Source organism: Lonchura striata, chromosome 1A (genome assembly GCF_050655825.1).
Source record: "Lonchura striata isolate lonStrDom1 chromosome 1A, ASM5065582v1, whole genome shotgun sequence".
Lineage (NCBI taxonomy): Eukaryota > Metazoa > Chordata > Aves > Passeriformes > Estrildidae > Lonchura > Lonchura striata.
Window position 1 is genome coordinate 5273337 of NC_140741.1, and position 24342 is coordinate 5297678.

At 46.8% G+C, this 24342-nt stretch overlaps 2 protein-coding genes across 9 annotated transcripts in view; one reads left to right on the plus strand and one right to left on the minus strand.

Annotated features, from left to right (window-relative positions):
* Positions 1-12642, minus strand: part of ARHGEF5 (Rho guanine nucleotide exchange factor 5) — a 33215-nt gene extending 20573 nt beyond the window's left edge. For 2 of the 8 annotated variants that reach the window (XM_021540071.3, XM_085568521.1), the window contains exon 1: positions 10841-11804. The gene's annotated coding sequence lies outside the window, so the exon portion shown is untranslated. Of the gene's footprint in view, positions 1-10840; positions 11806-12491 lie in introns of those variants that run through there. The other 6 variants (XM_085568523.1, XM_085568522.1, XM_085568526.1 and 3 more) reach the window with 6 other exon arrangements.
* LOC144246247 (uncharacterized) overlaps positions 3858-24342 on the plus strand; it is a 33927-nt gene continuing 13442 nt past the window's right edge. The window contains exons 1-4 of the mRNA XM_085569104.1: positions 3858-3954; positions 9014-9098; positions 11351-11465; positions 11721-12239. Coding sequence (XP_085425230.1) covers positions 3858-3954; positions 9014-9098; positions 11351-11465; positions 11721-12239 — 816 coding nt within the window. The remainder of the gene's footprint in view (positions 3955-9013; positions 9099-11350; positions 11466-11720; positions 12240-24342) is intronic.

The following is a 24342-nucleotide window of genomic DNA, read 5'->3' on the forward strand; positions in this document are numbered from 1 at the left end:
AAAAAAATGCTGGATTCAGAATTCCATGAGATAACACCAACAACAACAAAATCACACATTTATCCTTGTATTGTGCCCTCAGAATGCATGTTTTCAGCCTTAGCTCCCCATGTCAGTTTTAATTACCTTATCACTCCAGCAACAAGATTTATTTCAAAAAGTTACGGGATTTGTATCACAATCAAATCACAAAAATACTGTAGCAGTGATGGAGCTTTGAACTGAAAACTAGCTAAAGAAAGAAAATAAATCCCTCCAAAAGGGATGTATGTGGGAAAAACAGGTTTTGGTACAACCCTCCCCTAACCCAGCTTTTCAGGGAACAAACTTTTTTTTCTTGGAAATTTAACTGGTGTCTTTAGGTCGAAGAAGCTACCATGAGACAAGTTTGGTATTGGAAGCAAAACGTATTAGTTATAAATAAAATGTTATAAGAAATGTAAATGTGGGAAACCACCAGCGAGGACCCCTTCCCTCTCCCTCCCCATGGAAAAATAGCTTCACACACCCAAAGCCACAGGAATTATGTGGGTGCTGAATAGGAAGGTACTAATGCGAACACACGGAAAACTTGTTGTTCCTCGCAGTCTAAGGCTTGTATGGCCAACTGGCACAGGTTTATTGGGCACATCACAACATTTTCTGTTTCTCATACAGTCCCACTTCCTAGAATCACGTGCTTATGTGAGAGTTTTGGCTTACAATTAAGAAAAAATTGATGTCTGGCCTTTAATGGGCATGGAAAAGGCCAGAAAAACTAAGTATGACTCAACAATTAAATCTTGCTGTCTGGGTTCATCTTAATTTCTTAATCCTAAACCCTAATTTGTAACTAAGGAGAGGAAGGGCAACTTCCTGTTCCCTCTCTGCCTGATCCCTGTTTTTCAAAGACTGGAACTCATGACAATGCCAAATATTTAGGCCTAATGCAGTGACATACATGAGCTACCAGAAACTAAAAAAAAAAAAAGGCGGTGAAATACACTGTGATATAACTGGGTTAACAAAGGTGAATAATCAAATTTGTCAGGCCTAATTTAGGTATTTGCAGATATCCTGCAAAGCTCATTTGTTTATATTCTATTCCTTAAAAAAAAAAAAAAAAAAAAAAAAAGGGAAAAAAGGCAAAAGGAGAGCTTTTTCAATTCCTTCTACTGCTGACTACAAACTATCCCACACCACTTGCAGCTTAATAAATCTTAATTAAGATCTGACATGGAACCCTGAAAATCCAGAACAGACCAATTTACTATGCATCCAGGTTGCTGCCAACATCTCCCTCGTGCCAGTGCACACATGACCATGTATGAGCCACCGCAGGGAGTTGTCGAGCCAAAAAAAAACAACAACCTGGGAGCAGAGTGATGTGAGCAGACATAAAGGTATGACACAGGAGAAAAGATAAGTAAAGGTAAATCTGACAGCTTCCTGCAGTAGTTGTATATGGAATCAAAAGTATGGTTTGGGTAGGAAGGGTCTTTAACGCCCATCTTATTCCCACTCCTGCCATGGGCAGAGACACCTTCCACTATCCCAGGTTGCTCAGAGCCCCATCCAACCTGGCCTGGAACACTGCCAAGGATGGGGCAGCCACAGCTGCTCTGGGAAACCTGTGCCAGGGCCTCACCACCCTCACAGGGAAGAATTTCTTCCTGATATCCCACCTAAACCTACTTTTGAAGCCATTCCCCCTTGTCCTGTTATTCCAGGCTCTTGCCAAGAGTCTCTCTCCATCTTTCCTGTGGGTTCCCTTCAGGCACCACAAGGCCACAATGAGGTCACCCCAAAGCCTTTTCTTCTCCAGGCTGAACAATCCCAATTCCCTCAGCATGTCCTCATAGCAGAAGTCCTCCACCCAGCGGGTCCATGTCCTCCATGTGCCGGGACCCCAGATCAGCTGTACAAGCTGCACGAGAGGACAATGCATAAGGGCACCAAAGCAGGAGCAGGAAAGCAGAAACCTGGACTTAGCCCTACGTTCTGGTGCAACCACACCCAGGATGCACAGGCCAGTCCCTGCCTCCCCAGCGTAGGTGTCTCTCCATGGTGTGACTGCCAAGCCAGGCGCTCCCTCGGCAGCCCACGCGCATCAGCAGCAGCAGAGCACGGGGGGTTTTACACCCTCACTCCTGGCCCTCTGCTAGGAACACGCCTGCTGCCCTCCCAGGTGAGAGGCAAGCACCAGGGGAAAGAGGATATTCTAACTGAATCCACAACCATTTCCAAATGAGCCGTTGTTTTTATGGTATAATGTTTCCTTGTCTCCTTATTGCCACTGACTGCGCCATGCCGGTGAACTCACAGCCAGCCTTCTCCCCGTGGGAAAGGGCTGGCTCTAAGGGGATGCTGCATGGAAGAGAGGTGAATTAGGAGACAGCCCCAGTGACCAACTCTGGAAACAAGTAACAACATGTAGGAAATCCTTGGAAAAGCCCTGGAAACCTCCTCAAACCATCTGCAAAGTCTAGCAGGGAAATACTCCGAAGAGAAGGGGAAGACATTCTTGTGACCTTGTCTTTGAGATCAAGCTGTGAAAAGTTGTATAAATCAGGCGTTTAAATGCTGTAACTGATATACATCAGTCTTAGAAAATGCTTTTTATAACCAGCTTTACCAATTAGTACTACCTTATTTCAAGGTTTATAGTAGTAATTACAGCCCAGAGATGTTGTAGTTAATATTTAGCATTAGTTCCTAATACTGTCATTAACACAGCATATTATAAAAAAAAAAAAAAAAAATAAAGGTATAGCCCTACAGGTATAATCTTAAAAAAATTAAAAACCAGCACACACAGATGAACAATACTGATAATTCTCTATTTCAGTATTATTTCCCCTTCTTTGTCAATGCACAAAAATTATATCCCCATACTTTCATGTTCAGTACATCTCCAAGTGCGGATTAATTTAGAGCATTCATTTCATTCCAGCTCAGAAATATTACTAACATTTCTTTGATGCATTAATATTGAAGTAGTGACCCTTGAAGGAAGAATAATGCGCTCTGACTACATGTTGTAGAAGGCTGAATAAATTGCTTTTATTAAGCTAAATTCTATTACATTAATACTATACTATACTAGAACTACATCATACTAAAAAGATACTAAAGAAAACCCATGAGTGTCTCAGACAGTCACATAATTGGTTAATCAATCTAAACAACCATTACCAGTGTCTAATTAACAAATCAATCTTTGGTGATTTGTTATGAAGAAACAATCTCCATAACACATTCCACATGTGCCAAACAACAGGAGCAGTGGATACAGATAAGAATTGTTTTCTTCTTTCTCTGAGCTTCTTCACTGCATCTCACAAATTCCCAGGAAAAATCCTGGGAGAGAGAATCATGTCCCTCTCTGTTCAGAGAATGTGAATACCACACATAATTATTAAAATGGGAAAAAAAATTTAAACAAGTTTCAATGCATAAGGAACACCTAGAGATATTTTCATCCCTCCTCCCTCCATTTTCATTTTTCTGCATATGAATGAGGGGGCAGAGTCTGTTTCCCACCACCACCCTACCAGATTCTCTAAAATTGCACTCCTTGATGGCTTCATGATCTTCAGATATTAGCTGAGCAATCAGGATCATAAGATTGCCCTTTGGGAGTCTTTGAGGACATCAACTCTGCATCTTCTTGACCGGCCTACAGCTTCCTTTTGTTCAGCCCCGTGGCATGTAACACCACCTCTCTCTTTCCACTTCCACCTTATCACATGGCAATGCTGAGGAGTAAAATAAAATCTGTGCGCCTCAAATTCACCCCAAACTCCTGAATTCAGTGTGGCAGTGAGAAAATCAGAGGACGAGGCAACTTAACAGTGACCTGTGAGTAACAGCGGAAAATGGAGCTGGCAACATTTCCTTCACCTCTTTTATGGCACGGTCACAAAACGACAGCTCTGGCTGAGGAATGCAAAGTCCTCGCGTCCCCCGGCCCACGTAGGCATGCATGGCACATTCTAATTGGGCTGGTGCATACCTTCCCATCCATGTGAGACTTCCCCTGGGAAACCTAAGCACCAGGCAAATGAAATCAGAGACTCGGCTCCTTCCCATTACCCGCACCACGCTTTGATCAGCAGGGCAGAAATAAACATGTACATGTCCCATTGCTGCATCTCATTGACCTTGGCAGAGGAGTTCCTCCAGTCAGCTAAAGGTGTTCATTGGACTTGGGATGGGGCAAAATGCTTTGCTGTGTTAAAAAAAATAAAAATAAAAAATCACTGGATGTAACAGCAAAGGGTATGATATGGTGTGACCACTGCAGTTTGGGAAAGCTAAGAGCAATGGACACCCTGAAGGAAGAAGGGTTGGGATTGTCAGTGGACCATGCCCAAGAAGGAGGGAAGAGCCAGAGCTCTCCTTGGAGTCCTCTTCCCAAACATCTTCCTGTATGGAAAATTTGGTCTAACCTTTGCCAGACTGATGCAACTGAGGAACCCACTCTCAGCACAGACTTCTTCCACTTGTGCCAGTGAAGGTGCATTTACAGCTATCCCCACAACAGGACACAAAGCACTGCTGCTTTTGGTGTAAACTTGGGGAATACCCCAGCATTCCAAACCTTTGGCTATTCCTGCACTTGCCCTGTAACAGGAGGTGGCAAAGATGCACCCTGCTGTTTTAAATCTTGCCCCAGCCCATGGCTAGGGCTTATGAGCAGTTAAACATGGGTGCAGTCACCAGAAATTTCAAGCCAGTGGGGCCCACAGAGGATAGCTGCTATCACCAGTAACATAATCCAGGCTGGAAGGGGAGCACACTTTAGGATACCAGGAGCTCTCCTACCTGTGCCCCACTGCAGTCATTCACTAAGAGGAATCTCTACAGCAGACTTGGATTGTAACCAGTTTTTTAGGGCAACCAAGAATTTAGGGCAATCCCATCCAGCAGAATTTCCAATTCTGAATTCTAGCTGTTTGCAGCAGTTTCTGCCCGTCTGAGGGTCATCTTTGCAGCTGGAGTAATAGTAAACCCTCCTACCTCCCAGCCATACTCTGAGGATTATGCAGGGAGTGGCTGCTCAGTGTACTGAATATGCAAAGGCCTGTTATAAACCCCATATCTGATCGTGACCATAAGCAAAGTCTTATTTAAGCAATCCCTTCCCCAACAAAAATATATCAGCTGCTCACTCTGTTCTTTCCTTCCGTGTCTTTTTGCCTCCAAGTTCTTCCAGATAACAAAACACATTACTAAGATATCTTCCTTTTTTGCTGTAAAGTTGTTTACTACAAATAACAGAGATTTTTCCCACAATGTAGTGTGCATACTTAGATGTTTTGGCTCATTCTGGTATCACACTTACACTGGAGGAGTCTCACTGCCCAGTCAGTGAATGCCCCACTCCCATAATATCACACATATCAGATATTCACATTCCAATAGACATATCTAATAGATATGTCTATTTCTCACTGTGCTCATTTTCACAGGAGACCCCTTCTCCAAATCTATCACTTTTATGAACTTAGGGCAGAGAGCGTCAGTTATTTCTTACTCCCACTAAACACAAAACTGTATTTCTCTACCAAACCATAGTTTGAAACCAAGCTGGTGTTTTTATACATGCTTTGCTTGACACTTCTGTATTTGTCTCCCACATCAGTTAATACCTTTTTTCACCTTTCAGTGCACTTTGTTCACCCTTTTTACCAGACACAACAAAACCTTTTACAGTACCACCTTTAAAATTAAGCTTTAAAAGGCAACTTTCTAGTAAAATGCAATTATGATACATTTCAGGGCAGATTTGCTTCCATACTGCCTCGCTGAACACGAGATTTCTGATCACACCAGTTTTCACTGCATACACAACACAGCACATCTCACCTTTTCTTGTTCTGGTTTCTTTTAAAGTCATTTGGCTATGACTGTCAGAGTCAGAATCAATCCATCTTTCCCCTTTTACACTCAGATGCTTATTTTCATGTCTGACATCACTGTTATCACCTACTCAGCAACTGGATAGGCAGAAATGACACTGGTAGGGAATGAAGGAAGAAATGTCTGTGGTTCATCTGGATAACACCCACTGGGCAATTCAGCTGTCATGATTCTTCTAGACACACAGACACAATTTTTAGCTGCTTTTCACAGCCCTGACCCTCCCTTGTGACAGAGCACATACTACAATGACATAATTTGCATGCCTGGCCTTGTTCTTCCAGGATAAGGCACATTTCATTGCTCCAGCATACCTCCAAATTGCTCATCTTCCTCTCTCTACCCTCTCCAAAATGAAACAGCTCAGTTTACTCATTGTGCAGGGGCAGAAGACAAGGTGAACTGTAGGAGTGAAGTGGGAGGACAACTGCCTTCCCAGATGGCACCAAAACAAGCAGTGTTCACCCTGTGCCTACAGGAACACCCTCCAGCCTCCCTTTCAGCCTTTCCCACATGCCCTGACAGAATATCCCCTCTTCCCAGCTGTGCCCAGGGATGAGAAGAGAGTGACAGTACAGTCATGTATTCTCTATACACATCACCAGTTGCTATTAAGAAATTACTGGGCGACTTGAGGGGTAAACCCATCTCTCTCAATCACTTGCACATTTAAGAAAACATGCCACAACCTGTAATTTGTGGTAAAAATATGGGATGATCCACTTCTCTTTGCCTGTCTCCCCACTGCATCCTCTCTCTGCCCCAGCAGCACAGCACAGAGTCATGACAGGGTTGACTTGCCAGTGCTACCCCTCCTGCCCATCCTGAAATTCTGCTTGCCTGTACCTGGGACATGCCTTTCCAGGAGAAAACATCTTGCTTTGGAGTTGGGACTTCAGTGATCTTTGTGGGTGCCTTCCAACTCAGGATATTCTACAGTCTTGTGGGGAGGAGTAGAGAAAGGAGAGAAAAGTGCAGCATTCTCAAAGCACTCTAAGATCTGCCACCTCTATTGTACCCAGACTCAAGCTGAAATATCTTTATGTGCAAAGCAAGTCACAGAAAAAGAGAACAAACAATGAAAAGAGTTCCTTGAGTGATAAGCCATACCAACCATCAGGACTGAATCCTCACTGTTCTAAATGCTGTACAATGTTCCTGTCCTGAAGAGCTGGCAGCATACTCAGGACACTCTTTCTCCTCTACATCCAGCAACAGAATGGAAATAGACACCTTCACAACTTCACCAGCAGCCTGGCAACCCTCACCTGTAAAACCAGACTGGGATCTCTCAGAAAGGAGAGTGACTCAAATGCTGCAGATGGATTACATTTCATAGTCTAGAGTTACCTTTGGATGCCTGCACTATGGAATACTTACAGCAAAACTTCTGCATCTAAACTCAGGCTTAATCCAAGGATTTAGCCTGGAACCCAGACCCACTAAAGACATCTGATGCTACAGCATCAGAGCTTTGCTAGGCACTGGTATGGCATCTTTTTCCTGTGAAAGCTATACTCTTCCCATCTACTCTTTCCAACTTCCCATGAGCCCATCATCACAGGCAGCAATCTGTACTGAAGATTTATGGGCCAAAATAAGATTTAAGCTATTCAAACAATCTGTGTAGGCATTTTTGATCATTACACCTGTGAAGGTGAGTGTAAAGCACACATACCATATAGCTCACCTGTAACTAGTAATCTGAAACATCCTGAGTTTTTGCAGCTGCCCAGCAAGATCACAGGCAAAGCATCTTATTCTACTCCTCCCAACAGTGGCCTTTGTGTTAGCTTAACACTGCTTTGTGCACCTATTTCTGTTATCAAGTGAATATGCAAGTGTAGCCATGGTAGCCACTTTGTGGCAGATGTGAACAAGGGCTATGTCCAACTAGTTACAGGTCTGCTTGTAACCCACACTCATGTCCCCTGATTATTCCTGGGCTTCTGCAATCTGAACAAATCATGCTCTAACACGACCAGGATCCTAATCCCCTCCCCTGCCTCCAGAGGGGTGTATTTTGGATTCACAAAATCTGCTGCTGGATTTGTTGATGAAGCAGGAGCCTTCCCTCCCCTCACCTCCTCCAGTCACACCCTGTGCAAGGCTGGGTCTGGTCACCAGTGCACAGCACTGCTCTGCCCATGAAGGGGATCACCCAGCTCATGGATCCCACCGGGCACCGCCCCAGCCTGGCCTGGTGGAGATTTCGGAATTTCTGTGTATGATCAGCATTAGGAACCCCAGTGCTTAATGACTCCGAGCACCAGCAAGGCTGTGGGCAGTCAAATCTCACCCACTGAGCCCCTGCCTGCAGCTGGGTGTTCAATCTGAGATCACAAAAAGGCGGTTTGGTGTCCAAATGTCACAGACTTCTCTGTGACACTGCAAAAAGGATACGTTTTCAAGAAGGGAATTAGTGGCCATCTCTGCTTTAATGAAGTATTCTCCCAGCAGCAGGTTCCTGTGCTTCCTCTTACCTCAGTTCCCTCCTTGTGTAGTTTCCAATTACAGTTTCTTCAGCCACTCCTCCTCAACCTCTCCTAGCATCAGAACACCCTCTATTTTGTACACATTTACATGTGTGTCTGTTTATCTGTGTACATTTGTACACATGTCATGGTAATCACCTTCCCTCTTCTAAATTTTTCCCACTATCAAAACCAATAGCCCTCCCCCTGACCTTGCACTGAGCTTGTACTAAAGCAATGGGAATTTCTTCTTCAACTTCATCTCACTTTTAATCCAACCCCATGAGGTCCAAAACAAGTCCCCACCACAGGCTCTATTCCTCATCCTGCAGTGCTCTGCATGGGACTTGAAGGAATGGTGTCTAAAAGAATAGAAGGGGAATGGATTTTGTCTCAGGAAACCAATTCTACTCAAAGGGCAGGAGAACTGGAGTCACTCGTTAATGGAAGAGACAAGATTAATGAAGCTTTCTCAAAAGGGCACCCCACCTTGCTCAGCACTGAGAACTCGCATCTAGAACGCATGAATGCATTAACTTAGAACTTTGCTGCACCACTGAACCCTTCGTAGGTAGCAGTGTGTCACAGCCAAGGCTCAGATCTTCTTCTTACACTAAATGCTCTTTTCCACACAGCAAATTTCAACACGTACTTCTGGCCCAAAGACATAAAAGCAGGTGACCTAAACCCAGTCTTGGCTAAACCCAGTTCTTCCAAGCCGTACAGGAGAATTATTCTGCACTACTGAGTAAATCAGGACAGCTGGTCTCTCACACATCAGCTGCAGAGGGAAGGCAAAAAGATGCACTGCCTTCTATGAAGATTTAAAGGTAAGGCATGCTTGTGACAACTCCTAGTTTCACCAACTCTTCACCTTGCCAAAAGGAGTTCCATCCTCTGCCCTTTCTCTCCTGGTGGTAGAGGTGCATGTGTGGTCTCACAACAAACCGCAGCAAAGAACCTGCAGAGATGACAACAGGCAGGCACGACGGCTTCTTTCAACAGCAGTGCCCGCTGAGAGGATTTGTGCAACCACAGCCTGTTTATCCAAGCACAGAAATGTAAGAACTAAATGTGTGATTCCCTCTGGCATCTAATCCTGCTGCTGGAAGAGGTGGTCCCTCACCATGTTTCTCACACTACACTTCTTCAGCAATCTCTCTGGGCATAAGGCAGGCTAATGCAACTTCTATACTTGTTTTTCTTTAGGGAGGGGGGTTAATAGTCAGTCGGAGCAATGACTGGACTGATCTGAGGCCACTCAGTCACCTGAGCTGATCCAAGGGAAGCAGCAGGAGCTTGCAGTCAGGACTGGATGAGAACTGGATCGTTCCTTCACCAGGAGCCTGTTGTGCTGCTCGGCTGCTCATCATGTGAAGCCCAGCTCCAAGCAACACAAGTTATTCAATCACAGATCCCAGGAAGACCTGCCTGCACAAAGACACCAGGCCAGGCTGGTGTAAACCATCCATCACTGCTGTAAACCACACTGATCACCCACACTGATCACCCAGCCATGGGTTTGCAGTCCAACAGACCATCTTTTAGCTGGAACGTGTCACCCTGCCAGCAACAGGCTTTCATGTCAACCTGGCATGAAAACTTGTAGCAAGATTTTGTGGTTAGGAACCAAGCCGGACAGATGGAGATAAGAAATTAGTGAGGCTGATCAGCCATTAGAATAATTTACCCAGGGAACCAGTGCAGCCTATCACTTGATATCTTGAAATCAAGACTGGGTACTTTCCTAGTAGAATTTCGGATTCGATGCAATGATAACCAGCTGGGAATGTAAATACCTGCCAGGGGTCAGGTGAAGGTATCTGTCCCCAGCTGGCTGATACTCTGAACATCAACTGTGTGATTAGCTCAGGAAAGAGGGAAATAACCTCTCTGTAGAGCCCAAGCGTCAAAACAATAGAGCACAACTGCATTTGCACTGAAGTCACTTCTGAGTACTTCATTAAAGGATTCAACAGGAGCTCAGTGAGGAGCTGCAAAGCGGAAAGGAATTGCAAAACTTCCGAGGCATGACTACTGAAATAAACTAGCTGTGAATAATTTAGCCAAACATCAACTGGAAAGATACCAGATGACAGAAAGCACAGTAAACACTTAGAATCAAACATCCTTGGAAAAAAATGTGATTCCAATTAAGAATTGGAAATCCCTTGTGGGCTGTTCCTTAAATTTTGCCTGGGATAACTATGGAGAGTGAATGTAATATGAATAGAAACTAATTAAATAAAACAGCCCACTTTAAACAAGACTCCAAAGAAGATTACATTAAAAAGAAAAAAAAAATCATCAAAAACTATAGCATAATTTGGCTCTTTCCTACTAAAAGGACATGAAACAAACATACCATAAGAAGGGATAAGATTCAAGAGAACAAGCACAAGAACATCTATCTAAAGTTAGCAGAATGAAAAAAAAAAAAAAGGCCTGTGGAACAGACTTACCGTCAAAATCTACCAGGATGCACAAGAAGTTCCCAGAGGAAGTATTTGTGTCCCACTATTTCAGAGAGCAGGAGCATCAACCTCAAGCCCAGTCGCCCGCTGTCACAAGCAACTGGACCATATAACCCCACTGAGATTTACCCAGACCAACAAGGCTGCTGTAAAGGCAGGACAGGACAAATGCCAGCCTCAATCACCACCTGGCAAAACAAGGTTCTACACAGAAGCCAGCTGAGCTCTTCCTAACATTAACAATAACTAAGAAGAACTCAGATTTGTTGCAGCTTCAAGTCTGATTATGGATACCTCCTCCTTGCCCAATTCAGGTGCAGTACTGAAATCTGGGTCACCCATACATTATTCCTCCAAACCAAGCCACCTCCCTCCAGTGCAACCCTTTAAAAGGACTCTAGTCTTATCCAAGCCATTTAGGCCATGAGAAACTCCAAAACACCAAGGAATCAGATCACAAAACTTCCAACAACACATTACACATGTGGCTTGCTGCAGGAGAAACAGGCACCCAGCTCCAGGAGAAGCCAACACGGGCATCTGTATCCAGCAGCGCCCTGGCAAAGCCTGCAACAAGCCAACACCGATGAGCCGAACTCAGATCTCTGACCTCGTAAATCCTACCAGGTTTGACGCAGTCTTAGCCAATATCTGGGAATAAACGAAGCATCAAGCAACGACAAGCACGGGTGCTGGGAGGACGATGGGTCAGGCGAGAGCCGCGGGAGCTCCGAATCCCCCCCTGGCAGGTTGGCTGGGGCGCTGGGGCTGCCATCGGAGCGGCTGCGGGAAGGAGGCAGGAAGCGAGCAGCAGGCAAGGATCTCGCCTCTCGTTCCTCTGCCTTCCCTCCGTGACAGGCCATAAAAGTCACGAGGCAAGGAGGAAAACAAGGAGGTGTCCAGAGTTCGAGCGCGGCACCTCCGCGACTCCCGGGCCGCAGCTGCCGGCGGGAGCCGAAAACCCGGCGAACACCGTGGGATCTCGCTCCTGCGTGGGAGGCACCATTTCTGCGGGAAGAGGCTCCTGCTGCCGCTTGGCAGCCGAGCCTGGGAGCGGGCCTGCGCTCCGGGCCCTCCCTGCCGCCGGCACGGGCGGGGGAGCGGGGGGCGGCGGGCGGGACGGGCGCTGCCGTCGGGGCGCGGAGCCCCCGCCGAGGATACGGCCCCCAGCCAGCCAAGGACGCGGCGCCCGGGGCTGCCGCGGGCCGGGCGGAGCGGAGCCCCCTTCGCCGCCCCTCGGGGGGCGCCGGAGCTCCCGCTGCGCCCCGACCCCCGCGGGGCTCCGCGCCCCGATAGCGCCCGCAGCGCGCACCGGGCCCGCCGCGGGAGGAGCGACGTTCGCCTTCCCCGGAGATCCCTCCTCCCGTCCCCCTCGGGTCCTAAAATGGTGGGTCGGCCGCCCTCCCTTCCCTTCCCTTCCCTTCCCTTCCTTCTCCCCCTGGTCCCGTCCCCCCCCCCGCTCCCGGAGCCCGCCCCGACCCCGCGGGGCAGCCGCCCCTCCGCCCGTCCCGGCCTGGGCTCCGCGCGGATCCGGCGCCAGGCCCGCGCCTCTCCCGGGAACACGGCAACGGCGATCCCGGGAATACAGCAACGCCTCTCCCGGGAACACGGCAACGCCGCCCCCGGCGGCCGCCCTTACCTGCGCCGGGCTCACATGGCGGGGCCGGGGCCCGCGGAGCCCCCCCCGGCGCCGCTCGGCCGCCGCCCTGCGCGGGGCCGCAGGTATGTCATGAGTGCGAGCGCGGCTCCAGGTGAGCCGGGCACACCTACAGGAAGGCAGGCGGGCCGCCCTGATTGGCGTGCGGGGCCGGCGGCCGCGCTCCGACGGCACCGCGGCGGGGCAGGGCAGGGCAGGGCAGGGCGGCCGAGGGGCCGCGGCAGACACGGCGGCTCTGGCCACGGCCGCTCTGGCCCCGGCCGGCACAGCCGCTGCCACGTCCGAGCCGAAGGTATTTTCCTTATTTTTTTTTTTATTTTATTTTTTACATTAATTCCGTAGTTAGAATATGGGTGATGGTCCTATATAGAGGGAAAGGCGGACGAGGAGCGGCTGAAGTCGCTGGTTTGTTCAGCCTGGAGCAGACTGGGGTCAGAGCTCGCAGCAGTTCCGCGGCTGCCTCGCAAGGAGGAGGGGCAGCTCTGATCTCTGTGACCAGGGACAGGACCCAGGGAACGGCTGGAGCTGTGTCAGGGCAGGGTTAGGGTGGAGCTGTCTCAGGGGAGGGTTAGGGTAGGTTTTAGGAAATGTTCTTCACGCAGGGGGTGGTCGGGAACTGAACGGGCTCCCCAGGGAATGGTCGCGGAACCCAGCCTGCCAGAGCCCCAGGAGCGTTTGGACAACGCGGGCACAGGGTGGGATCGCTGCGGTGTCTGTGCAGGGCCAGGAGTTGGGCTGGATGATCCTTGTGGGTCCCTTTCAGTTCAGGACTTTCTGTGATTCTGCAGTAACTGTGTCCTGCTCAGGTTTGGACACAGCACTTGTCTGTGAGTGCACCTGACCCACCAGCTCAGGTCTCTGCACCAGCTTTAAGATTCAGAGATGCTTTTTATTTTTTAAGCTTCCTTCATTATTTGGGTTTCTTGTTTTCACACTCCTTAACTTGACATGTGTGAGTCCTTTGTGTTTCCTCCCAGCAGGCAGCTGGGGGTTTAAGGAAAAGTGTTGGATTGTCTTAGGCTTTATAGGATTACAGGATCCCAGGCAGGATTACATCCAAGATCATCAAATAAATGTAAATTAATGAAACACCTGAATTCAGAGGAAATTGACCGGGCCATGCGTAGAAAAACTGTAGGCTGCATTAAAAAGCTGAGTCCACAGCTATAACTCCTGGGATTTCTGTCTCTTGTAAGTACACAGGTGCTTAAAGGGATACAGGATTTATGTGAGGATGCATTTTGCTATGGTGTAGTATATAGGTCTTTGCTCACCAAAATCACAAAGTGTGCAAAGAATTATCTTAGACAGGTGGCTGAGGAAGGCATTACCTATATTATATGTTCTGTCTCTTCAAATTGATATCCAGAGTTGTCTCTTTGCTAAGTCTGCTTTTTTTTCCTAATCATTTCCTGAGGCTTACAGGTGTGTATTTTCCAGGATGTGCTGTGAAGATTTCAGCAAAAGAGAAAGAGGGAGCTTGGCTCAACCACCAGAGAAGCCCTGCAGCCCACACCCAGGCAATCCTGAACCCGTGAGACCCGTGTGGAGTCTCCCAGGCAGGAAAACTCCCCTCAGAAGTGGCACACTGAGAACTCTTCCCTGGCCAGCCACAGAATCATCCTTGTGCCTGCTGTTGCCTTCTGATTCAATGACTCCTTTCATTAGTTTGTGTGGGTGCCTTTCTTCAGCAGAGTGGATCAGCTCCTGCAGCTGAGATTCCCATTCCACATCACTGCATTTACAGTCAGTTGCAAGGAAAGGGATGCTTCAAATTCCCAAGAGCTGACTCTGGATCATGTCTCTCTTAGTTTGTTGTCAGACCTCTGGGACATTATATAAATAGCTAGTGCATATTCCCACTGCATTTTCTAAGTTCCTAGCAGTTGGCAGCGGGTTGGTTGGTCATCCTGACTGGAAAACTGCTCCTCTTCTATCCAGAAAAGGGCAACTTACTGTCTGAGGTGGGCTTAACCTTTCCCCCTGTCCTTGGCACCTCCAGCAGCGGCAGAGGCAGTTTTCTGTTTGATTTTGTGAATCGTATCTTGAAATACCTTGCTTTCTCTGCCTGCTGCACAGAGTTTGAGTGCCTGAACACATCTGGAGCTCAGCAGAGTGTGAGCAGGAGAGAGCTTGTCCTGTGCTGTGAGTACGCCACATGGATTGGGCTGCATTGTCTCTCAGCCCACCAAACTCTGGGCTGCAGCAGCTGAGTATGCACCTTCCCCTTCAAGGATATACTTCCTTGGTGTGTATACATTTATATATATATCCTTGGTATGTCCCTTCCCTGCAAAGAGGCCCAGCAGTGCCAAGAGCAGGCCCCTGTACCCTGAAGTGCTCCTGCTTCCTGCAGTGCCTTGTGCTATGTCAGGCTGAGGGGCAGTTGGGATATGAACCTCCCACTCCGACATCCTCCTCGTAAACATCCCGTCCCACTCAAGTCCTGTGCTGTCACATCCTCCCTGCTCTGCCCAGATGCTATTCTGGGTTTAGTTCTATATGCAGAGCACACAGCTGGGCATGCCAAAATCCAGGCAGGCAGCAGGGCAGAACAGTAACTTGGTTCAGCTGCTGACATATTACAAGTATTGCAGAGGAGGAGAGTTGTTGAAAGGTCTTAAAACTAAAATCATCTGCTTGAGCCCTCCTTGGAAAGCCAGTTTGCTCCCCTAGGTGTGTTCAGCAGCTGTACCTTACTCCAAGAGATGCAAACCTGTGCACATGGCATGAAAAACGTTGGTAATAATGGAAGGGAGCAGAGCAGAGAGCTCAGAAAGTGCAGCACAGTGTTTACACAAGCAGCACGTACAACACCCATCCCCGGTGAGTCAGTCCTGGCCGTTTCCTTCATTTCCTCCAAGGCTCGCTGGGAACATCCAGCAGTAGCAGCCCTTCTGAAATCCAGTCATCTCCTTTCCTGCCTCTTGTTTACAGCTTTCCTTCAGCAGGGAGCAGAGTCCCAGCCTCCAGCACTACATTTTCACTGCAGCAGGCTGAGAGAAGTGCAGACCCTCCCCTGGCCTCAGCTCAGCTTTGGTACCGCAGTGCTCTTGTTGCTCTTATGGGTGCCTGCACCTTGAGCTACAGCAGGCGCTGAGGTAAGAGAGGAAAAAGTGTCTCAGTTGCACAATAGGGTTTTGGTTTTTTTTAATCTTGAATGCAGCTTTATCATTGACAGAGGTTCTTTATCCCTACAGCCGCACCTTTGGATTCAGTCAGGTAGGGTAGAAAGAATGCAGTGGGGGATTAGGTTAAGTGTGCTAACCATTCCTCAGAGATACAGGCTGGAGCTTCCCTGCTTCAGATTGAGGTGTATCTCATGCTCTTGATTTCCCCACATGACAGCAGCTAGGGAGGAGGACTATTTTTAGCTTTTGTTTCTTGGTTTGTTTACAGGAAGTTCTTAATTTGTGGGAGTGAGCTTGGTTCTGTCTTAGTCTGAGAATCCACTTCAGTGCCAGTTGTGGATGCAGTTACAAGGGTGAACTGCTGCTGTTGTCTGGAAGAGGCATCATTTATCCCAGGTGTTCAAGAAACTATGGGCTTCACACAGAAATATACTGATTTCTGAGATATTTCCTGAAATTTGTTCAAGGAGATGTCCAGGCAGCTGTGACACACACAGAACTGGGAAATTCTTTTGGGTAGTATGGATAGAAATGCTTTTCTGTGTGAAACTAATTATAAATCTACATTGCTTCCATAACCTGAGTTAATAACAATAGCTCTGAGACAAAACCCATATTGTCAAGAAATGAACATCCCAAGACAAGAACAGACCTAAATGGTCGTCCCCCATTTCCTTCTCAAGTGCCTTCTCCTGGGAATTCCAAATAGCCTGCAGCCAGCAAGTGACCTAGATACAATGCTTTGTCTGCTCTTATGGAGTAAAACCAGGAGCAAAATGATCCACCCAAATTATATATCTTTATAATCCTTATTCAACTTCGTCCAGGTTTAGTTTTTTTTTTTTTTTTTCCCATACAAAAAGCAGTAAGAATTGTTTGTACAAATGGATACCTGCATATGAACCATGAAGGGATAGTTTTTTGTCATGATGAATTATGTACCAGTTACAGTGAAGGTCTACATTGGATGGCTTAAGTGTGAATGGCCCTTTTAGTGTGTTGTACAAATCTTTTCCAAAGTAATTGCAGTGCCTGGCCTGACGTGCATGTCAGGCCATTGTCCTACACAGCAAAATTCCCCTTTTCTAACAGGGTCAGCCAGGAAAATTTAAACAAATGGACAAGGCTGCAGACTGTCTTGAGACAAAGGCTACTCTTAGGGGCATGACAGTAAGGGATGGTCTGGAGAGTCCCTGCCTGTCAGCCATGTAAGGTAGTAAAAGGATGTTTTTATTTGCACACATCCTGTAGCCTGACATTGCCCAATAGTTTGCTTGATGATAAGCTCCTGCCTGTTCTAAAAGCGATGAGGTGGTTCTGAACTTGTGGATGACGGCCTGGGGGAGGCTGATGTGCTTTTTTCCCAGCTCAGTTTATAGCTGGGAAATCTTTCTCGATACCTTGAAATCTATCTTGATATCTTTTTTTTTTATATCAAAGGAAATGACTGCTCATGCCACAGCCTCAGAACGGTGAGGGCTGCACACATGCAAATGTTGGTTTCGTTGACCTTCCCTAATTTGGATGGAATTGAGGGTAGGAATGGCCAGTCTCAAACAGCAAAAGCAGCCATGATCGCCTCAGATGTTACTTCAGTTTTGCCAAAGATGTAAAAAATGTCAGCTGGACAGAAGGGAAGACAAACTACTGCTCAAAGCATTGCTACAAACTGAAGAAAGAAATCCCCACAATGTTTCTACTGCTCAAGACTTCACATGAACAACTGGAGCAAAACATGACTGAAAACTTCACATCTATTTGCTTATATATTATTTTTTCAAAAGACAGAAGGAAATAGCTTGAAAGTTAGTCCAATTCCATTAAAATCCTTTTATTTGGAATTAATAAAATATGGATTCCTTTCACAAGCAAGAAACTCCTTTGAATAAATATTGTGAGGAAAAAAGGAGCTATGCTAAAGGGGATATAGTCTCTGAAGCAGTTACCACCCTTTAATGATACATACTGTGGTTAAAGCAACCTGTTTCCTGCTCACCAGTAGCACTTGGCAACCAAGTGATGGAATTCTCAGTGGAATGTTTTTAGGAGGATTTCCCTCAGCCAAACTTGAAAAAATTGCATTTGATGTACATAATGCAGTATAATGTCACATTCTTCCTGTTGAATATATGGCTTTTTAAGCCATATTCCTGCCTGATTAATATATGGGAAGATTTATATGGAAGTTTCCATGCAGGTAAATAACACAAACTTGAATTTAAAGGTTTTTTTTGTTTTTTTTTTTTTTGAAAATACATTGTGCAGGGAAAGGGTGGTTTATGAGCAAGAACATTAATGAGGGTATTTTTGGTACTTTACACTGAGTGTCAGCAGTGTGTTTTACTGAACAAAATTATTGCAGTAATTTCTGGCCTGGAGTCCACACATATCAGGAGGTCCATTGGCTACCTGAGGAGGATCCACAAAAGATACCCAGGAAACACAAGGCAAGACCCCTAAACAAGAATAAAAAAAAAAAATAAAAAAAAAAAAAAAAAAAAAAAAAGCAGGTTGAAAACCCCCAGTGCTTCATACTATTGAGATGCCTCCAAAAGGGCAAAAAGACATGGAGAAAAAAAAAGTGTACTGGGGGAATGAGTAGTCAGACAAAGAGGAAATAGGAAAGCTTTTAGTGGGCTTTGGCTTTTCTCCATCATCCAGAGTTTTAATTTTTCATAATCCAGGATCACAACATTGATACATCCAGAAATACCACACACAAATTTTGGAAAAATCTTCATGAGAGCTGGTTATGCAAACATTTCCAAACAGCTGCTCTTTTACAGCAGTTGATACAGGCAATTCCAAGTTAAGTTACAATTTCAAGGAAATCTTTGGGCTTATCGTTTTTCTGCCCTGAGATGCTCCATGCAAAGCATACCCCAAGTTGCTTGTTCCTGGCAGGTGCCTTTCCCAGACTGAAATCCCCAGTTGCAGCTCCCACAGAGCCTTTGGGAGGCAGTTTTTGGTTTTCTATGGAGCTTTCCATTTCAGTGTTGTGAGATTCTGAACTCAAAAAGCTGGATTTTTCCTTAAGTCCTTCTCTGATTCTTCTGTTGCAGCTAAATCCTTGTGCAAATCTGAAGCAGAGCCCTCATGCTGCAGTAAATTGTTGCCCAGTCCATGATACCTTTCACATCCATTTGCAGGTAATTGCTGGAGTGGGGTCTCAGCCTTACCTGCACCTCACACACTGATGCTTCCCTTCCTTCCTTAGCAGTGAGAAAAAGCCTAAAGAGAGAGGATCCAAGATAATGAGCATTGTCTGCTTTTCCCCTCTGAGAAGTCCTGGAGAACATTACTGGGACTCTTAAAATACTTTTACTCCATTTGGAAATGCTAAAGCAAGAAGTTCATCAGTCTTCCTCTGTACTTTTATATATGGGTGTTGATGGCAATAACTTTAGTTGGTTTGGAGGGGGGGTGACACTCAAAGGCTTCTGTAGAAATGATTCTGAACAAACCAATCCACTCACTACCAGAACATCTAGAACACTTCATTATGCCTTTCTGTTTCTTTCACATTCAGGTAGGCCACTTACCCTGTGGTCATTTCTTCAGGCTTTCTGCTCCAGCTGTGAACTCTAGAAATAAATTACTATAAGGGAAAGGTGGAATATAGACAAAGTCACACCACTGCAGGTACTCTTATTCTAGCCCAGACATGCTGAAATAGTTGGGCCCTCTACAAAACTGAGCATGGAGACTAGAAATGAAAGCAGCATGCTGCCTTCAAGGGAGTTGCCAAATATTCCTCTGGTTTCAGCTGAAAGAGAGACGTGGCTGTGTAGGAGCTGCACGTGTGCAGGCTTTTCTCCATGCAGGCAGCTGCAGCACCCGCGTGTGTGCAGCCAGGTGGGAGGATGATCCTCAGCAGCTTTGCTCAGAACAGCTGCCTCTGCCCCAGCCCCATCCTGCACTCTCTGCACTCAGAAACCATGGTGCCAGGAAGTCACTTCTTCCTAGCTGAGATTCTCATATGATAATATCCATTTAAGTGTTGTTGCTTGTGGTGTAGGTCAGTAGTAATGACTCCGGCCGGCCCTTCAGTTTCCTTCCTCTTGCTGGCTAGACACAAAATCCAGACCACAAATTAATCTGTCCCATTCGCCAGTAAAGAGGATAAATCCCCTGTTCATTAAAAAATTGCACACAGAAATCCTTAGTTTGTATTAAGGTCCTCTTCAGTAACTGTGAAATCAAGCCCTTAAAAGTTCAGAAATCCCAAATTCTTCCTGCATTACAGATTTGTGTTTGGGATTTTTGTTCTGTTCTCTTGGTGGACAGAATTACACATAGTAGTGTAGCTTTTAACCCAATAAATACAGTAATTCTTCATCGTCTTAGTTTTTGCAGAGGAGGATAAACAAAGCTGAAATGTACTTCCCTCTCTGTTCAGTGTCTTTGTACAAGTTCTGGAAGGGGAGATCTCCAAGCCTGGATGTGTGATAGTGTAGTGCCCCCTCATGGGAAGCTGTTCCTGATGCTGATTCCTGGCTGCATGCAGGTGAGAGAATGTGAGCCCAAACATCATTCTGTTTGCTGTGCCTGCTCCTCTATGCTGGTGTTGCACCAGCAGGTTTAGAGAGGAACTTCCCTTTTCCCCCCTCAGGTAGTTTTGGTTTTGGGCACTGGATTATTGTTAGGCTTTCTGTCAGAATGTTCAAGAAATTTTTGGGGTTTTGTAGTTTCACCTTTTTAAAAAAATAAAATCTCTGGGATTTTAGCCATCCAGAGGTGGTGGCTTTCCTGGAGGCCCTAAACTTACATAACTTGAGTTCTGTAATTAGATAACCAATCTCATAATAGAAAAATGAGCACATATTCTTGAATCACCTCCCTGATACTGGCCTGTTGTATACTGAGAGAGGATTCCCTGTGCCCCTCACTCCCCTCAGTTCTGGAAAAAGCAACCTTTCCATAAGATGGATTATAATGGTGGATGTGAGCTTGCCCAGAAATACAATCATGCACACAGGGTGGGGAAGCATTGTTTGTTTGGAGTTCTGATGCTGTTGTTGGAAGGGCAGACTGAAGCAGGATTGTTTCCTATGAGCAAAGGCACATTTTGCATGAATTGAGCTTTTGTTCTTAAAACACAAAAGGGGCCTTTTTTGTGATTCACTCTGTGTGATATTTTCAGTTTTCTTTGCATTTAGTTAAGAACAGCACAAGAATAATCCTGCAAATAAAAGCAGAATAACCCTATAAAAAGAGTGGGGTTTCTGCTTCAGCAAGAAACTTGCTGCATTACTGTGGAGGCTCAGGGTGTAAAGTGGCTGTGGTAGGAGCCACATCCTTGTCCTGTGGTCAACATGCATTGCCACAGACTCTTTCTCTTCTGACATTTTCACACCTCCTGAGACACATGATTTGAAATCCCCAAGGAAGCACAGAATAAAGAAACAAAGACCAAAATGTTGTTTAAGAGGCTGTTGTGCCTTGTTACAGCCATATGAGCCCCATCATCTTAGTAGGGTGCTCACATCCAACCCCTGCTACCCCTGTGTCCTGGAGCACTGTCACATTATCCTCTGGGATCTGGGGATTATCCTCATAGGCCCTGCAGGATTCCCTGCAGTGGCTTGGAAATCTGTGCCTTTATCTCACCTCTGGTGCTGGAATGCTTTCCTGGCAGGTCTCACTGAGCACATTTCTTTCAGGGGCTGGTTTCCTGCTAAGATGCTTTCACTGATGCTGAGTAAGGAAGGGGTGAATCCTGGCTCCAGCTCTTCTCACTGGGAGCAAACAGATCAGGCTTTTCCCTGGGGTCAACCAGCTGATTCTGAGTCAGGTCGGAATTCCCATCAAAACCCTTTCCACATATATGTCCTATGGGAATCTGCCTAGATTGTTTCAGCTTAGATACCCATTCATCAACTCAAAAAAAACCCCTAATTCTATGTCCTTTACTCCATTACAATAAGATGTCCTGGTGGCATTAATTACTCCTGATGGACTGGGAAGGTCAGAATGCCTCTCAGGAGTATTCTCTGCAGTGGATCCCAAAAAGAACCATATGGTCTGGGTTTTCTTCCAGTGCCTGAGGTATCTTATGGTCCTATATCATCAAATGGTGGAGAGATGACTCTGTGATCTTGCTGTGAGACTGGCCCAGCCCACAGATATTTCAACAGGAGTAAAAGTGCTCCACAGAATAAAAAGTGGCTGCTGCTTCTCTACATGGGAGCAGGATATAACAGGGGAGAAAGGTTGGTTGCAGGAAGGAGGTGCCATGGGACAGAAATAGCACTAAAAGATCTTGGCAGCATTTTCCTGCTCAACAACTGCAGGTTTCTTTGAGAGGAAAGATCAAAGTTTTCTATCCAAATAATGTTTTGAATTTGAATGCCTGCATTGAAATCAGGATTTGTAAATCTATAGTAGCTTTGTTTCCCAAATGCAAAACTTTACTCATTGCCCATATGTTTAATGATCCATGCGATATGCATGGGTGGTTTTTAGTTTATTTTTGAAAAGGGTAGATGGAGTTTTGCTTTCCAAAGGCTAGCTTGGGGAATAGCTTGGCAGTCCATCCTCTACTGAGAGAGCATGGTGATGTCTGGTTAACTTCTGGTGCAGAGGGTTTCACAACCTCCCAGATAATATTTTCCAGCTCTGGCTTACGCAGAGAAAGTTTTTGCAACATGTACTCTTGTTCTTTTCTGCTGCCTTCTTCTCCTTCCTGGAAATTAAGTTAGTTAGATCTTATCTCTGTCCTTCCAGCAGTTAATCGCTGCCTCCCTTTACAACAACCTCTCAGATACTGCAACTGCACTATCATGTCGTGCCCTATTTCCAGCCTTCTCCTCTAGACTCAATAAACCCAGTTTCCTGCTTTCTTCCCAGAGGTTGTTTTCCAAACCTCTTATCGCTGCAGATGCGTTCCCACACCCAGCCTGCACCAGCCTGGCTGTTTGCTGTCCCTGTCCCTTGCCAGTGCTGACTTCTTGCTTCTCCCTGGCCGCAGCCCCTTCCCTGTTCCCAGCGGCTTCCCGCGGTGGGGCTGGCCAGGATTCCTGCGTGGGTGCAGGGAGCAGGTGCCAGGCCCCCAGGGCCTGCCGAGCACAGGAACCGGCATGTGCAGCTCACTCCTTGTGCATCCCAGCCCTGCCGGGAAACCGGAGTCCCTCTGGGGCTCCGGGGCTTTGTCCTCGGTTCCCAGCTTCGGGGATGTCACCAGCTCTCTCCTCAGGGGCTCCCAGATCACAGCAGCAGAGAATGGTTTGGGTTGGAAGGGGCATTAAAGGCTCATCTCATTCCAACCTCCTGCCATGGGCAGGGACACCTTCCACTAGCCCAGGTTGCTGTGAGCCCCATCCAGCCTGGCTCTGAGCAGTGCCAGAGATGGGGCAGCCACAGCTTCTGTGCCAGGACCTCACCACCGTCACCGTAAAGCATTTCTTCCTCATATTTAATCTAAACCTGCCTTCTGTCAGTGTGAGGCCATTCCCCCTCGTCCTGACACTCCAGGCCCTTGTCAATTGTCTCCACCTTGTCTCCTCTGCATATTGAAAAGCCACATAAGGTCTCCCTGGAGACCCCAGTTCTCTAGACCTGTCCTCATAGGAGAAGGTAATTAATTTCTGATTGATTTCTGGCAACCTGCTTTAGAGACTTTCCAAGAGGGAAAAGGTTCCAATTTTCTAAAGAGTGGGAGCATGTCAAGAGTTCCTGAAGAAGAAGGGCTGCCAAAGAACAGGTGTAAATCATCTCCTTCGTTTCAGGAGCACCAGCTTCCAGCATCAGCTGGAACTGGGCGCGGCTGGGCTGCCGCGGGCCCGCCGGAGCCGCGCCGGTGCGAGCCGTGCGGAGCCGAGCGGAGCTTTGGCCGGGCCGGCGGGCGGGGGAGGCGGCGCGGGCGGGGCCGGTGCCGGCCGGTGCCGCCGCTCCGTCCGCTCCGGGCGCGGGGCTCGGGCGCCGCCGGGGCCCCCCGGGCCCGGTGCCGGCCCCGCCGGGCCGGGGGCAGCGGGCGGGGGTCTGCCGGCGCGGCGCCGCCTCTGCTGCCGGAGGAGCCGCTTTCCTGCCGGAGCCGGGAGCGCCCGGGGCCGGGAGCGCGGCTCCGCATCTTCCAGCCTCCCTCGCTGCGCTGCTTTTGAGGCGCTCCTGGGGAATTCATTGGGTCCTTTTCTTTTGTTCGGAGTCGGTGTGTGAGAAGAGCCCTGGGCACTTCTTGGTTGTTACGCTTCTTGCTTCGGGTGCTCATGACAAGGATTTGTTTTGGGTTGAATGTTGTTGGATTTCTTTTTGCTCGGTTCTTTTGTTTTTAAAGGATGCGTTTTTAAAGGTTTCCAATGGTTTTTATGGGTCGTAGCATGAAGTAGAGGGTCGGTTTTTAATTCGGATGTGGAGGCTTTTATTAGCGTGAGTGCGTAGTGTTTGTTTTGGTGGGCTTGAGGGAGTGTCCTGTAGTTAATTAGTGAGGTTTTTTAATATTTATGATTGCATTCTTGTTCATTATATTATAGGGGTTTCATTCGTTTGGCTTATTTGATTGCCGTGTATGTTTCATTGTTGCAGAGAACTTGGGAGATATTGTTTGTGGTTACATTTCTCTTTTGGCGACGTGTTTATTTCTAGGTGGTATTTGTGTTTTGATGGTTTGAGGCAATTTTTGGTTTTTTGAGTTAGGAATACTTATTTTATTGTTGTTAGTATATATATATTTTTTTTTTTGTAGTTTGATGTATTTGGTTGTTGTC